This window comes from Podarcis bocagei (genome assembly GCF_964188305.1).
Source record: "Podarcis bocagei genome assembly, chromosome: 14".
NCBI lineage: Eukaryota > Metazoa > Chordata > Lepidosauria > Squamata > Lacertidae > Podarcis > Podarcis bocagei.
The window spans coordinates 22,058,715-22,074,823 of NC_138139.1; the positions used below are offsets into that span (position 1 = coordinate 22,058,715).

The 16,109-nt window shown below is 46.3% G+C and overlaps 1 protein-coding gene across 4 annotated transcripts in view; it reads left to right on the forward strand.

The window, feature by feature from the left end:
* PCSK6 (proprotein convertase subtilisin/kexin type 6) overlaps nt 1-16,109 on the forward strand; it is a 118,971-nt gene that overhangs the window by 17,978 nt on the left and 84,884 nt on the right. The window contains exon 1 of one of the 4 annotated variants that reach the window (XM_081171099.1): nt 1,218-1,403. The exons of the other annotated variants lie outside the window; for them this stretch is intronic. Within the exon in view, the coding sequence (XP_081027225.1) occupies nt 1,233-1,403 (171 nt within the window). The 5' untranslated portion in view covers nt 1,218-1,232. Of the gene's footprint in view, nt 1-1,217; nt 1,404-16,109 lie in introns of those variants that run through there. 4 annotated transcript variants of the gene reach the window in all.

Consider the following 16,109-nt stretch of genomic DNA (forward strand, 5'->3'; position numbering starts at 1 on the left):
TTTTATTTTGACTATGGCAGACCAACACGGCTACCTATCTGTAACATTAACTCCTGTGGATGTTGTCATATTAAAACTGAGTTTAAATGTACTTATAAATTCTGATTTCTGAGCTCGAAGCATGGATACCCCAACAAAAATTTAAAATTCGGTTTTGTAATTTGGAACTAATGTGATTTGATTGGTTTGTTAATAAAAATTATTTTAAAAAATATATAAATTAATAAAAAGGTAGGTGAACATGCTTTCTCAAATCAGCTGGGACTCTGCGGATTATTGAGAGGGCCTGGTAGTCACTGATAGTTTTACCTTCCTTGAATTTGTCTCATTCCCTTCTAAGTCCACCCAAGCTGGTATCCAACACTTCACCCTGAGGTGGCGAACTCCATGGTTTACGCTGTGTTGAGTACTTTCTTGTCTCTCTCCCAATATCCAGCTTCATTACAGAAGAGGAAAAAGATTTTCCCCTATCCAGTTTCCTCACACCATGCATAGTTTTATGCAGCTCAATCACGTTTCCCCCTTTTTTCTGAGCTCAGAAAACCCCCAAACCTTTTCTCACAGGGAGTAACTCCCTTGTGGATCTGGATTGCCTTTTGGGGCACTTTGTGTAATATTTGTGGGTCCGATGACAAAACACCCTGAAAGTGGAAGTTTTGTGAAGAAGCTTTATTCAATGCGGCCTCGAAGACCTTCTGCTAAAACGCAAAACTAAGAACCTAAGCAGCGGCCCAGATCATGTGACCCAGGAGGGGGTGACCAGGAACGACTGATTTGAACCCCATGCGATCCGCTTTCGCTCGGTTTAGACGGCCAAACCAGTTCTTCCGACTGGGAGGCGGCAGCAACAGCTCCCAAACTCTCCCGCTTTTCCAACAGCGACAAGCTAAAGAATAGCGCGCGACGAAGGGCTTAGGCGGCTTCCAAATCTGGGATCGCCTCCCCCCGGCGGCGGGCTTGCCAATCTCGGCTTCTGCTGCGCCGCCGGGATCCCGAGCGGATCCTTCCCCGCCTCCATCTCTCCGTCCGCCCCATCCTCCCCCCCGCTGCCCGGCTGCGCCCGCCTCAAAAAGGCTGAGCTCCCCCCACTGGCCGGCTGAGGCAGGCGGGGGCCTGTCTGCGATTCGATCGCGCCGGCTTCGGAGCGGGCGTCTGTGCGCGCCGTCGCCGCCAGCGGCTCTCTCGCTTCTCCTGTCCCCGCGCGCAAAGAGCCCTGCGCCGCCGCCGCCACCATGCGCGCCTTCGGGGCTTGCCTCCTCCTCCTCCTGCTGGCGGCGCTGCCCGCTTGCCCGGCCCGGCGCCCCCGAACCGTCTACACCAACCACTGGGCTGTGCGGGTGCTGGGGGGCCCCGACGAGGCGCATCGGCTGGCCTCCGCTTACGGCTACCTGAACCTCGGACAGGTGAGAGAGGCAAAACTTTTCTTTCTTTCCATTCGCTGTTGTGGAACGCGAGGATCCTGCACGAGCGGATCCTGAGTGTGGGGGGTGGGTGGGTGCCGGGGATGATTTTTTTTGGGTGCTCCAGGCTATAGTTTCGTAGCAGCGCTGCTCCCCAGAAGGAACTTTCCGTGCGCCCCCGAAGGAACTTTCGGTCCAGTTTTTGGCACCGCTTTGCCGCCGTCTCCCTGCTGGGAGAAACCCAGGAAAGGTGCAGTGTCGACGGTGCCGGCCCGGTTTAAGGCAAGCATCGCTTCTGGATCGAAGGGGGTTAGGTAGAAAAATCCGCACGCGCGTGGCAGGTAGCTGCGTGCAAGTGGAAATCAGGAGCCTTGCCGCACCTTTAAGACTAGCACGTTTAAGGTGCAAGCCTGTACGTGTCTGCTCGGCAATAAGCCCACATGGAGTTCACTGGGACTTCAGGCAAATGAGCATAGGATCGCCGCAGTATTAAAGCCGGCTTCCTTACATGCAAACTGGGCTCCAGGCGATGAAAGCCAGGAGGACAACGACCCAGTGAAACCAGTGGAATCCTTAACAGGTTCCCGGGTTAAGTACTTAATAGATCCCTGCCAGTTTCTGTAGAAGAGTGAAATCTGAGCATATTCTTAGCTCTCCTCTTGGAAACGAATGGGGCTTTAAAAGTGCTGAACTCCAACTGGGTGAGTGCCCTAAGAAAATTGTGGCAGATGTTTTCAGGGGCTGGAGTCCAGTTTTGCAGATGTGTGGTCTGTGTAGGTCTCTCTCTCTCTCTCTCTCTCTCTCTCTCTCTCTCGCCCTAGGACTGAATCTCTGGGTTTTAAAATATACAACTACAAAGTGCGTAAGACTGATTGATTCTTTTCAGAATGGAGGCTTGTCAGGTCTTTGGGAAGATGCTAGATGCTTAAAAGGTAGAGTCCCAGCGTTACAGGTTGTATGTCATTTGGGAGAAGGGCGAGCTACAAGTTGCGGAGACAGAGCAAGCTTTTACGCTCTTACATAGAGAGCTGCCTTATCAGACCATTGCTCCAGCTCTCTCGGTGCTGGCTAGTCTTGAACAGCACTGCCCCTCCAACTCTCAGGCACACAGGCCTTTAATTTGATCATTTACCTGGCATTGCTAAGGGTTGAACCCGGGGCAGCCTGGCTTCTTCTTAAGTAAAGAAAAGGTAAAGGTACCCCTGCCCGTATGGGCCAGTCTTGACAGACTCTAGGGTTGTGCGCTCAGTAGGAAGTTTTAAAAGTCCAGGCAGTGTTTCTGTGTTCGATGCTGGCAATTTGCTGCTGCTGGTTCTGTGGAGCTGGATCCTGGATCAGTGGGAGCCAACAGGAATTTTCTTCTTCCCTGCATGACCTCTCCCCTTCCCCATCATCTGCATTCTCTGTAGTCATTCCAGTGACACCCCCTACTCAGCCTTAAATCCCTCTCACTCATTAAATCCATCATGACTCTCCCAGGCTATTGTTCTTCCAGATTCTTTCTTTCTTTCTTTCTTTCTTTCTTTCTTTCTTTCTTCAGTCTCCAGAGCTTCTTAGGCTGTGCATGCTCCATACATTTAAAGCTTGCCCATCCCGAAGAAGGGAACTGTAGTTTATTCAGATGGGAGTTGTAGCTCTGTGAGTTGTTACCTACAGTTCCTGGGATTCTTAGACTGCATGTGTGTTTTAAATGTGCTATAAATGTACGGAGAGTATTCGGTAGCCTGCCCTCCCCATCCCGATCCCCACCAATTAATTTTCAGCTCAACCCCAACTTTTGTTGAATGGTTCCATCCAACCGGCTCTAGTTGACACATGATAGCAGATGGACCCAAAAGGTAATTAGTCAGCTAAAGCATGACAGAAAACATCTGAGGCGGACTCCGAGGGGAACTGCCAAGTGGAAATGAATCAATATTTAATTTTTGCACAGCAAAATGCACCCTTATCAATTTAATACCGTTTATAAAGCTATTTTATATATTTCTTCCCCAACTGCTGTACGTAAGACTAATCAATTTTTCTGTGGGTGTTGGGTTTTTTTAAGGGTTGGGGTGTGTGACAGTGGAGGGGGGGGAGCGGAGAAGGATTGCTATAAAGATGGAAATGTTTATATTGAGATCACTGCCAAGATTTTTTATTTTTTTGGTAATTGCTTGAACTTTATACTATCTTTGCAGATTTTAATAACAACTCTGCTTGGGGAATTTTTAATTTTTGTTATTTTTAGGTATGCGGGTCATTTAGCGAAGGTGGCAAAAGAACCAGCATGGGACTCATAAAACACACCCGTTGGTGTTTCTTAATTGATTCTGTGAATGTCAGGAAGGGGGCAGAATATCAACTGAAAGCACAAGGGAGATCTGATTAATGGCTCTCTCTGTGTGTGCGCTCGTGTGTGTGTGTGTGTGTGTGTGTGTGTGTGTGTGTAAGTAAGAGAGTGAGATCAAGATCGCAATAAGGACAGTGAAACAACCCAGTTGTGACACACTGGAATGTTTAGGTGGCCCCACTCTGAATTCTTTGCATTTCCAGTTTCCATCCAAATTAAGCCAAGTTTCTAGCTCTCTTGCTGTTGTATTTTAAAGCATCTTGAAATCCAGTGAAAACCAGGGAGGAAACACAGCAACATAAAACCCATTATCATCATCATCATCATCATCATCATCATCATCATCATTATCTCAGTTCTCTTGATTTTTAAGACCAGAATAGGAAGCCAATTTCTCCCCAGATGTTTTTGGGCTACAATGCCCATAATCTCTGACCATTGAGCATTCTGGCTGGGCCTCAGTTTTACCCATGGACGGCCATCCGTCTAGATTTTAATTTGCTCTGAACTAATTTTAAGATGTATTTTAATTAATTGATCACCTTTTTTATGTTCTTTGTATACTGTGTTAGTTTTATGATGTTAGCCGCCCTGAGCCCAGCTCCGGCCGGGGAGGGCAAGGTACAAAAATTTATTATTATTATTATTATTGACAAACAACATCAAGAAGGGCCACAGGTTCCCCATCTCTGCTGTAGAACCTTGGTCAGGAACTAGTAAAACCAAATGGTCACATTGATAAGGAGCGGGAAGAGAATGGGCCAAAACTATATGGCATCACTACATATGTTTACACACACATACATGCAACCTGCCAGCGAAGCATCACCTGCATTCTCCAAATAATGTTTTCTCCTGTTGGTCAGATTTGGTCCAGAGGCTGTCAGCTGCTGACCTCTGGTGGAGGAGACTGTGAGAAGCGGCATAGAAGAGGGGAAGGGAACCCAGTCCTCCCAGTATCTGAAAACCTGATCCAGCCTTATGGCTTGAGGAACCTCAGTCCCAAGGGCCAAATGTGGCTCCTAGGCCTCTCCTAACCACTGTTCTTACTGGCCCAGTTTTGCACCCTCCTTGAACGTTTTTGCCTGGCTGGAGGAATAGGGAGGTGAGTGTGTGTAGAAGCTCACCTACTGCATAAAGTAAATTTACATTTGTTGCTTTATCCATTTTTGCCAGCAGCCCCCACCTGCCACTGCCATGTGGCCCCCAGAAGGCTGCATGGAAGAGGATGTGGTTTTCAGGTTGCAAACGATTCCCCACTCCCGAGTTGCCATTTAGTGGGGGAGCAGCCATTGGCACGTGCTTCCTACAGCATATGCCATTCAGGCAGGAGTAGCGGGTGGTGAAATGGCACCACCCACCCACGTGGTCTTGCAGAAATGACCTTTCCTTTCTGGGAGTTTGCCAGTGGGTATGTAGAGAGGCCTCCACCCACCTGAAAAATACTTCGCTCTAGAGTCTCGTCATGGCTATATCACCATTTCTCTTGGGAAGATGATCTCACAAGATGATGGAGCAGCAGATTGAATCAGTGTAACTTCCTGCATTTGTAAAAATTCTGGGCTGATGTCTCACCCTCCAGGAGATATGAAAACTGTGAAGCATCACAGGGTGGGAGCCCTGCACGCTGCAGCCCATTGCTGCGGGTGGGAGAAGAGAGAGAGAGTGAATACCCCCATAAATAAGAACACAAGAATACACAAGCATAAGAGGAGCCTGTTGGATCAGGCAATACCCCCTCTAGTCCAGCATCCTCTTCTCACAGTGGCCCACTAGATGCTTGTGTGAAACCTGCAAGCAAAATTTGAGCATGAGAGCCCTTTCCTCTCATATTGTTTCCAGCCAGGCGTGCCAACCGTGGAGACAGCACATAGCCATCATGGCTAGTGGTCACTGATAACCTTAGTACTTCATGAATTTGTTCAGTTCTCTTTTAAAGCCATCCAAATTGCTAGCCATCACTACCTTCTGTAGGAGTGAGTTCCATAGTTTAACTACGCTCTGCTTGAAGAAGTGTTTTTCTTCTATTTATCCTGACTCTTCCAGCATTCAGCTTCAATGGGGAGGCCGTGAGTTCCAATGTTGTGTGTGTGTGTGTGTGTGTGTGTGTGTGAGAGAGAGAGAGAGAGAGAGAGACAGAGACAGAGAAAGTAAGGAAGAAAGGAAGGTGAACATAGGAAGCCACTTCACACTGGTCATTCTAGCTCAGTGTCATCTGCACTCATTGGCAGTGGCTCAGAAAAGCGACGTTCTCAGGCTACCTGAAGATGCCAGAGGTTGGACCTGGGACCATTTGCCTGCAAAACACTGACCTACAGCCCTTCCCTGTACCTAATGAGACCAGTGTTCTATCTAGCTCACAAAACTACAATTCCCATAGTTCCCTGGGAAGAATGATTGATTGTTAAAACCACTCTGGGAGCTGCAACAGCTCTCAGCGCTCTCAACAAAGTCCAGCTCCCAGAATTCTTTGGGGGGCGCCATGCTTGTTAAAAGTGGTACCATAGCTCTTTAAATGTAGGGAGTGAATGTGGCCATGCTGCTGTTATAGAGTTGTGTGCATTCTTTATTAATGTTATGGACCTGCTGCTACCTTCTTACTTATGGGGTGTCTTCACTCCCTCCTCTCCCCCATGTGGACAAGGCTATGTGCTACCTCCATTTTTTTGAGGCAGTAGTTAAATTTCTATACCACCCTTCATTTGAGAATCTCAGGGCAGTTTACAATACAAAAACACATACCATACAAAACAAACAAAACAAACAAAAACAACACCCCCTCCCACAGCTTAAATGGCCATAGATTGTTTAATTAGCTGTGGAGAAGGGGAATGTTTCTGCCTGGTGCCTATAGATATGTAACGAAGGCAGCAGTCTAGCCTCTGTGGGGAGAGCATTTGGCAAGTGGGGAGCCACTGCAGAAAAGTCCCGTTCTCATGTTGCCACCCTCCAGACCTTTTGTGGAGGAGGCACATGAAGAAGCGCCTCAGTAGAGGAACGCAGGGTAATTATATAATTACAGTTTGCTCAAAAAGAGAAAACCCAGTCTGCTCTCTCAAGGGCAGAAGTAAGTTATTATGAACTTGTAATGTATACAGGCTTTCTCAAGGGGTTTGGGGCGGAGCAGGGCGAGGGGAGCTGGGGTTAGCAAATGCATGCGAACGACAGACACAAGCAATCAAACAGAGTTTAAAGATAAGCTCTTTTTGTAATTCAAACCATAGCGTCTTGCAGTGTTTCCACATGGAGTGTTATCATCCGTGACGGAAACCAGTAAAGAGCAGGGCGCTTTAATCTAAATAGAATTTTTCTTTGCATCACAAATCTTGTCCCAATAGCAGTAACGGGCAGTGATTTTGGTGCTCTGCAAAAGATTATCTCATCATTTTGTGCTTGCGTGTCTCAGTGGTCTGCCGTGCCTGCGGACTGACAATTTAGAATGGGCTTTCCCTGAGAAAGCTGGAGGGCAAGGGGGAAACCATTTTTGGCTCGTGCTTTCTAGGCAGGGGAAAGCGGAAGTACGGATGAGTCCACAGCCTCTTTCCAGGCTTAAGAAAACGTTGCAGACTTCACTGGCTAAACTCTGCTTCTGTCAATACATGGGCAGGTTGCAGGATACAGAGGCAGACCATTCATCTACAGTGGTACCTTGGGTTAAGTACTTAATTCGTTCCGGAGGTCCGTTCTTAACCTGAAACTGTTCTTAACCTGAAGCACCACTTTAGCTAATGGGGCCTCCTGCTGCCGCCGCGCCACCGGAGCACAATTTCTGTTTTCATCCTGAAGCAAAGTTCTTAACCCGAGGTACTATTTCTGGGTTAGCAGAGTCTGTAACTTGAAGCATCTGTAACCTGAAGCATATGTAACCCAAGGTACCACTGTATTTATCTCAGTAACGGCTATGCTGGCAGGCAGTGGCTGTTCAGGGTTTCAGGCAAGGGGCATCCCCAGTCCTCCTTGCAGATGCCAGGGATTGACCCTGGCATACAAAGTAGATGTTCTGCCACTGAGCTACAGCTGTTCCCCACTACTTCCTAAATCTTTTTCTTATGCCCTTCAGTTGCAAAGAACAAAGTTGGTGGGTTGGGGCCAGTGGGGGCCAGTTATCCTAGCTTATTGCTTTCCTTGCGGGCTCTGCACTCTTTTGCGGTTCACTGCTCCTCTGCCCAGGTGGCACAGTAATTTGTCTTTGTGCTAAAAAGGATCCGTTATAAATTCTGGCTTGACTTTTAAATTTCAGCCTTGTTCCAGTATAATTAAGCTGGCAGATGTTTGGGTGCAGGAGTGCGAGGGAAGGAACACCAAACCCTGTAAACCACTGTTGGAACCAAAGCTGCCAAAGGGTGGTAGTATATCAATTTAAAAAAAATAAAACAAAAATAAAACGGGGATTTCTTGCTGGAAGCTTAAATTGGAGATTTTCCTTAAAAGCCCATCACAATGGAAGTTTGAGAGCAAGTGTGGCATTGAGTCAAATGTTGGGCTTGATCTGGGCTTAGATCTCTGCTTATACATGAAATTCACATAGACTGAGTGGCTCAGTCTGCCTTGCAGTATTCTTGAAAAGATGAAATGAGGGTGGGCAGTCATTCCCATGTCACCCTGAGGCACAATACTATTGTGATTCTTCACAGGGCTTTTTTTCCAGCCGGAACTCAGTTCCTGCATCTCTCAGGTGGGTGCCATTGCCATTCTAAGAGAACAAGGGAGGTGTTCATGAGGACTTCCAGCACCTCTTTTTGCCTAACTTGTTGGCCTGCTCCAGAATTTACCCAACAATATATTTAGACCAGAGTGCTCCAAGCTTGGGTCTCCAGCTGTTTTTGCACTACAACCCCCATCATCCCTAACCACTGGTCCTGCTAGCTAGGGATGATGGGAGTTGTAGTACAACAACAGCTGCAGCTCCAAGTTTGGGAAACCCTGATTTAGATGATGCCATGTGCCTCTAGTCCAGTGTGTGTTTTGCTTGCTCCAGAATCCTGTTTGGAACTCCATCGTTTGCCTTTGACCTAACTGGGCAGGTGAATATCCCTCAGGCTTGCATTTACCGTGATGACTGGAAGCCATAGGTGACCAGGAGCTGCATGCAGGTGCATGAGCAAGATGGTTGAGTGAGTCAACCTGGCACTCTCCTAATGTTTTGGGCTACCATCTCTGCCCTGTCTCAGCCATTGTGACCACCGAGTTGGTGCAATCTGGTCTAGTGGCACTTGCACTTCTTTCATTTGTGGGTGACTCATGCTTGAGTGAGCCTGACAGGCACCTGCATGTTTAGGGGAGTGTCTCCTATATCAGGTGAGGCAGAGGAGGAGGCCAAGGCAACCTGCAGCTAGCACAAGAAGCAGCTGCAGCGGAGTCTGCTAGTTACTCAGACCAGCAAGCGAGGCAACATTTACTCCATACATTCAAACCACCATTGTACCACTTAAACAGCCATGGCTTCCCCCAAAGAATTCTGGGAGCTGTAGTTTGTTAAAGGTGCCGAGAGGTGTTAGGAGGCCCCATTCCTCACAGAGCTACAGTTCCCAGAGCTCCTGGGAAGAGGGACTGACTGTTAAATCACTCTGGGAATTGTAGCTGTGTGAGGGGAATGAAGGTCTCCTGACAAGTCTCTGCATCTTAAGAAAAACTTTGGCTCCCAGAATTCTTCAGGGAAGCCTGTTCAAAGTGGTATTGGTGCTTTAATGTGTGAATGTGGCCCAAGTCAGACTCAGAAGCTGTCTAAAGTCGTCTTACCTGTTTTTGGAATGCTGAGGTCCAGTGTGGCATAGTGTAGGGGACCGGACTAGGAGCAGGGAGATCAGGGTTCAAATCCTTGTTCAGCCATTAAGATCTCTGGGTAGTCTTGGGCCAGCCACTATCTCTCAGCCTAATTTACCTTGTGGGGTTGGCGTAAGGATAAAATGGGGAGTTGGAGAACCATGTAATGCCACCTTGAGCTTCTTGGGGGAAAGGTTTGGTATAAAGGTAAAAATAACCCAGGGTTGGCCCCAGGCTGCCTAAAAGAACGTATCTCTCGAAATGAACCTGTTTGGGTGCTAAGATCCTCAGGTGAGCATCTTATCTGGGTCCCGTTAACATCAGAAGCATGGTTGGTGGTGACACAAAAGAGACCCTTTTACTGCGGCTGCTTCCATATTGCAGAATTCCCTCCCAAGAGATTTTAGATTGGCTCCTTCTTTGTTGTTCTTCTGCCAGCAGGCCAAGACCTTCCTCTTCAGTCAGGCTTTTGAAAACGAAGGCGCAGATGATTCTGATCACTGATGGGCAAACTTCTTTTAATGGCTGGTTCTAAATGTGTTCTGATGTATCCTAATTATTGTTCTTAACTGCTTTGTTTTTCTTAACTTTGCATTTTATAATGTTGTTTTTAAATGTTGTAAGCTGCCCTGAATCTCAGCTTTGGAGGAAGGTGGGATATAAATTCTACTACTACTACTACTAATAATAAACAATAAGATGTTGTGGAGCAAATCCACATCTTATTCACTTCAGGTCCTAGGTTCAGGACCTGATGTGGGCTTGAGTCCTGAAAACCGCCTAGCAGGCACAGGTGAGGAAGCTTCCACCTTTGGCGCTAAGCCCCACAACCGGAAGATGCTCCAGTACCAGAGAAGGTACTTCCTGTCTCTTGGGCATTCTTGCTTCTGCAGCCTCCGCTGTCAACAATATGTGGAAGTGCCCCAACCCGTACACCATCCTTCTCCATTATGACTTCTTTTGAGCTCAGCTGGTCCGTGATGCATAACGTCCTTGGTCCAATTTCACTAAATAGTGATGAATGGTTCCTTCAGTGCCTGGCAGTTAACACTTAGTCGGATGGAATTGGCAGGGCCCCATTTCCATGGCAACCGAGCCAGCCGTACCCTTCATGTGCAAATGGTGGCATTGCAAGGCAAAAATAACACTTTCTCATTGTTTTGAGACTTGCTTGCTGCAGACGTAAACACCCAGAGTTGAGTGGTGACAATCTGGGGCTTTGTGACAACAAAGCAGAAATATGCAAAAGAAGGCCAAAAAAACCAAAACCAAAAAGGGACTTTTGCGCTTCAGGAAAACAATAAAACCTACATTGGCTTGAGTTAAAAGCCTAATTGGTGCATGGACTTCTGTCATAGCAGCGTAACATTATTCATCACTTTTGCAAATGGATTTTAACATTGCTGATTGCTTCTATTGCTAGCTAATACTTTCAGGCCCTTGGAAGAATGCAGATGAAAATCTAGTGTGCTGTACCTTCTGATAGCTGCCTGTTTCTGAACTATGCTTGGCACCTGGTCCCAGAGTGCCACTGATGCTGCTGGGAAAGCAGAAGCACAGGAGCTGTCTGCCCAGTGTTTCCTTCCATCACTAAATGTATGGGACAAATTGCAACTTGTCCAATGGCTGGGCTGGCCATACAGGAGAGGACAAAGTCATCCTCTGGATGTTGTGGGGCCCCAGCTCCCCTCTTCCCTGATCACTTGCAATGCTGCCTGTGACTGATGGGGAGGCCACAGCTCCCACCCCAGATTTAGAAGATTAGCCAGGCAAGGATGTTGCTTCAGGCAGTACCGAAAACGAAACAAACAAAAAATGTTTGCAATGTGATCATTGCTTATCTCAAATGGTGAAGACTGTTCTTAGCCTCTACAATTCATCAGGGATATAGGGCTGGAAAAGTCCCTTTCCTGAGATCTTGGACAGCTACTTCAAGTCAGAATAAGACCATTTTATTCTCAGTTAGGTCTATGGAACTTGCAGTCCAGCAACCTCTGTTGGGCCACAGCTGCTTCTTCCCATGGCTAGATGTACGCAGCTTCATATGTGTTCAAAAACTGTTTCCTAAAACCAACTAAATGTATCTAAATTCTCATGGCCCTAATCTTTGTGCATTGGACGGGTATGCTTCTGTGCACTTTAATAATATCAGATTTCATATGGCATTTGCAAGAGCCTGTGATAATTAGGGATGAGCTAATTAATTTTGGTTTCTTGCGGTTTCTCATTTTTCTACTATTAAGTTCAATTCTCCACATTTCTGCATCAGTGTGCTTAATAAAAAAAGATGTCATGAAAATTCACTAGCCTTTTAGTGTGAATTTAGTGTAAATAATAGCCACATTCTTACATGTGATTATACTTAATGTACAAATTTTGTGTGGAGCAATTTCCCCTAGTATCATTCTTGCATGTATCTCTCTCTTTCTCTCCCTCTCTCTCCCTCTCTCTCTCTCTCTCTCTCTCTGTGTGTGTGTGTGTATATATATATATATATATATATATATATATATATATATATATATATGAGAATGTGTGTGCGCGCGCACACACACACACACACACACATTTGAATGAATATATGACACCTGGGAAGAAGGACTGATACACCACTCTGGTAATTCCACCCTGTAACAACTCTCAGCACCCTTAACAAGGTACAGCTCCTAGGATTCTTTGGCTGAAGCCATGACTGTTTAAAGTGGTACCATAGTGCTTTAAATATATGGTGCAGATGTGGCCCTATTGATAAAGCTACATAGAGCCTTGCACGCAGAAAGTTGCATGTTCAATCCCCAGCATCTCTAGGTGGGATTTGGTAAGACTACAGTGAAACCTTGGTTGTCGAACATAATCCGTTCTGGAAGACCGTTGAACTTCCAAGACATTCAACAACCGAGGCGGAAAGGGCAGTCTGCAAAGTTAATGGAAAATTGAGAAATGCCCGTTTGACTTCCGAGGTGCGTTCGAAAATGGAAGCATTTACTTATGAGCTTTCGATGTTTGACTTCTGAAACATTCAGCAGTCGAGACGTTCGAAAACTGAGGTTCCACTGTATCTGAAACACTAGAGCATGCCCTCCAACATTTCTCTGATGAAAATAGAGATGTCCTATTCCATCATCATCATCATAATTTTACTGTTTATACCCCGCCCATCTGACTGGGTTGCCTCAGCCACTCTGGGTGGCTTCCAGCAAAATAAAAGGATAATAAAACATGAAACATTTTTAAAAAAACTTCCTTATACAAGGCTGCCTTCAGATGGCTTGGGGGTCAGATAACTGCATACCCTCCAACATTTCTCCAATGAAAATAGGGACATCCTAAACGAAAAGCGGGATATTCCAGGATCAGATAAAACACTGGGATAGCTTCTGTAAATCCGGTACCATCCCTGTATAATAGAGACACTTGGAGGGTCTGCTAGAGAGCTGCTGTGGAGCAGACAACAGTGAACTACAGAGACAAATAATTTGACTAGGTATAGGACAGCTTGTTATTTAATATCTGAGCAGGGAACAGACAGGAGAGGTCCAAGATCACACCATGAGTTCCATGGCTAAGCAGAGATTGGAACTTTAGTCTCCCAGATCAGGGCCTAGTCCAGCGCTCTAACCACTACACCATCCTAGCTCTTTGCCGAGCATCCAGACAAGCCAAAGCCATTATCAACATTCTGGGGCACATTCCAGCCAGGTAAAAGCACTTGAAAAGAGTGCAAATCAGAGCCAATGAAGGATGTGGCCAGAAAAATTTCAAGGGCCACAGAGAGAGGCCTGAAGGGCCGCATTCGGGCCCACGGTTTCCCACACCTGATTGTAAGATAAGGGGACATTCCAGAGGAAATCAAGCAAGAAGCTTCCTAGACAGATTTTGGAAGTGAATCTTGCCATTCAAACTGGGATAACTTCCCAGATACGTCTTCCTGGACCGGCAAGAAATCTTCCTTGGAAGATTTCGCCTGCTCGCTAGGCCAAGAGAAGACATCCTTTGCCTGAAGGAAACTGTATTTCCATAGCTTAACTTGGTTTCTCTTTTCTTTCTTTTGCTTTTTGGTTTTGGCCTTGAATTCCTTTCCCTCTTCTGCCCCAACAGCTGCTTGTTTTCCTCTGCTCTTTCACTAGTGGTGCATTTCAAACCTTGCGTTTAGATTTTACAAATGACAAACACAGGGGACTGCGTAGCTCTTCGCGGGTGGCGGGGAATGTGAGTGCTTCCTTTGCCTTGCTTGTTTATGAATTTAATTTATACTAAAAATGAAGACCCCAGGGGTTGCAGATTAGTAATAGATTTAGAGGTTAGAACTAAATGAACATAATAAAGACTGGAAAATGTAAACTCTTAACAGCAGGGGGGAGGGGGAGAATACTGCAGGAAAGGGAAAAAATGCTACCCAGCAATGGGGATTGGAGATAGATGCTGGAGAGAGATGCATTTGAATTGCAAACATCTGACGTAGTTTGGTCAGATATTTAATGCAGTTTGCACATGCACACGCAAACTGTAATATCTGTATCGGGATGGCGAGCCCAGTTGTGTAATGGTCCAAGATTGTGAGAGGGGGGCATCAAAGTCCTGTTACTATTTCTGCAGCTGGGTCTGTGTATCCAGCATCCTAGAGCCATCCCATCAGTGTGAAAGGGGACCTTTTTAGTCACCCTGAGTTCCAAAGCTAAGCATTTCGGAACACTGAAAACACAGAGGCTTCAGTTTTAAGAAAATGATGTGCAAGTTCTGTTATGTACAGTGGAAGACACAGCTTAAGTCACTGCAAAAGAAGGTAAGGGAGCACTCCATATCATTTGTCCACGTATGTGCATAGAAAACGGTAGATCTAGCTGAAAGACGACATGTGGATCAATGCATCGATCATAATAATAATTTTATACAGTGGTACCTTGGGTTACGAACTTAATTGCTCCAGAGGTTCATTCTTAACCTGAAACCGTTCTTAACCTGAGGCACGCTTTCGCTAATAGGGCTTCCCACTGCCGGCGCGTGATTTCCGTTCTCATCCTGGGGCAAAGTTTGCAACCTGGAGCAATTACTTCCAGGTTCGCGGAGTTTGTAACCCGAAGCATTTGTAACCTGAGGTACCACTGTACAGTGGTACCTCGGGTTAAGTACTTAATTCATTCCAGAGGTCCGTTCTTAACCTGAAACTGTTCTTAACCTGAAGCACCACTTTAGCTAATGGGGCCTCCTGCTGCCGCTGCGCCGGAAACATCAGACCAAATCAGAGCACCTTGTTTCTGGGTTGCTTTAATCTGTTTGCAAAGAAGAAGAGTTTGGATTTGATATCCCGCCTTTCACTCCCCTTCAGGAGTCTCAAAGCGGCTAACATTCTCCTTTCCCTTCCTCCCCCACAACAAACACTCTGTGAGGTGAGTGGGGCTGAGAGACTTCAGAGAAGTGTGACTAGCCCAAGGTCACCCAGCAGCTGCATGTGGAGGAGCGGAGACGCGAACCCGGTTCCCCAGATTAGGAGTCTACCGCTCTCAACCACTACACCACACTGGCTAGTGAAAAGAGGGTTAGAGGTCCCCCTTTCAGTGTCAATTTTGCCACTGGTAAAAGGTGAGGTGATGGCGGTGCTGGGCTGGGAAGAGAGACCTTAAAAGGTTTTTTTGTCCCTCTGATCTGCTTCTGGGGCTTGGGGTTATTTTTTTCTATTCCTGAGAAGTTTGAAAGGGTGGGGTGGGGTGGACCTTGAAAGGCTTTCCATAAGTCCCACTGCCCCCATCCATGCTAGAACACTAGATCTGAGTGGGGATGATAGGGTAAGGTAGTCTCTGTGTGCCCATGTGCTCTATGTGTGGCAAGCTTGTGGTTTGAATAGTATGCAGCCATTAGAGGATTCAGCACAATTCTTGGGCCAAAGAGGTTAGGCCCCTCTGATCTATGGCATAATCGAAAGAGGGTGATGAAAACATGTAGCTGATGATAGCAAAGGCAGGAGTAAACAAAACGACCTGGCAAAATCTTGCTAACAGAAATGCACAGATTTATAAGTGACATAAGAACAGACTATAGAAAAGATTAAGATGACAGAGGTTGGAAAGGAATACTTAGAAGTTGCTAAAAAATTATGGACATTGGAATGCAGAAAGGGGGGGTATGGGGGAGTCCCGGAAAAGAGGTTTATGAAAAAATGTTATGAAATTATACGTGTTTGTATGTCTTTTTAGGTGTTTGTTTGTCTTTAAAAAACTTTGTAAAACCAATAAAAATTTTATAAAAAAAAACAAAACAGAAATGCACAGATTTATCGTAGCTTTACAAAACATGGTGCTAAGTTGGTGCAAGGCATAAACAAGTTATGCCAGTCACAGCTGCTGCACGTGGCTGAAATGGCAGTCCACCAAAACGTCATTGCAATACCGGTAGAAGTGGTGCTGGGAAACATGCAGAGACATGTTGGGAAGGGCGAAGGCTACTGGAAACCCAGTTGTGACGTACAAAGCTGGCAAGTTGGAGAGAGGCTTTAGAGTTGCAAGTTCTGTCGCAATGACTGGGGTTTCCCAGTAGGTGTAGGAAAGAGCATAGGATGCAGACTTAAACTAGGTCATGTTACTTGTTGATTAGGCTCAGTGGTGTCTGCTCTGACTGGC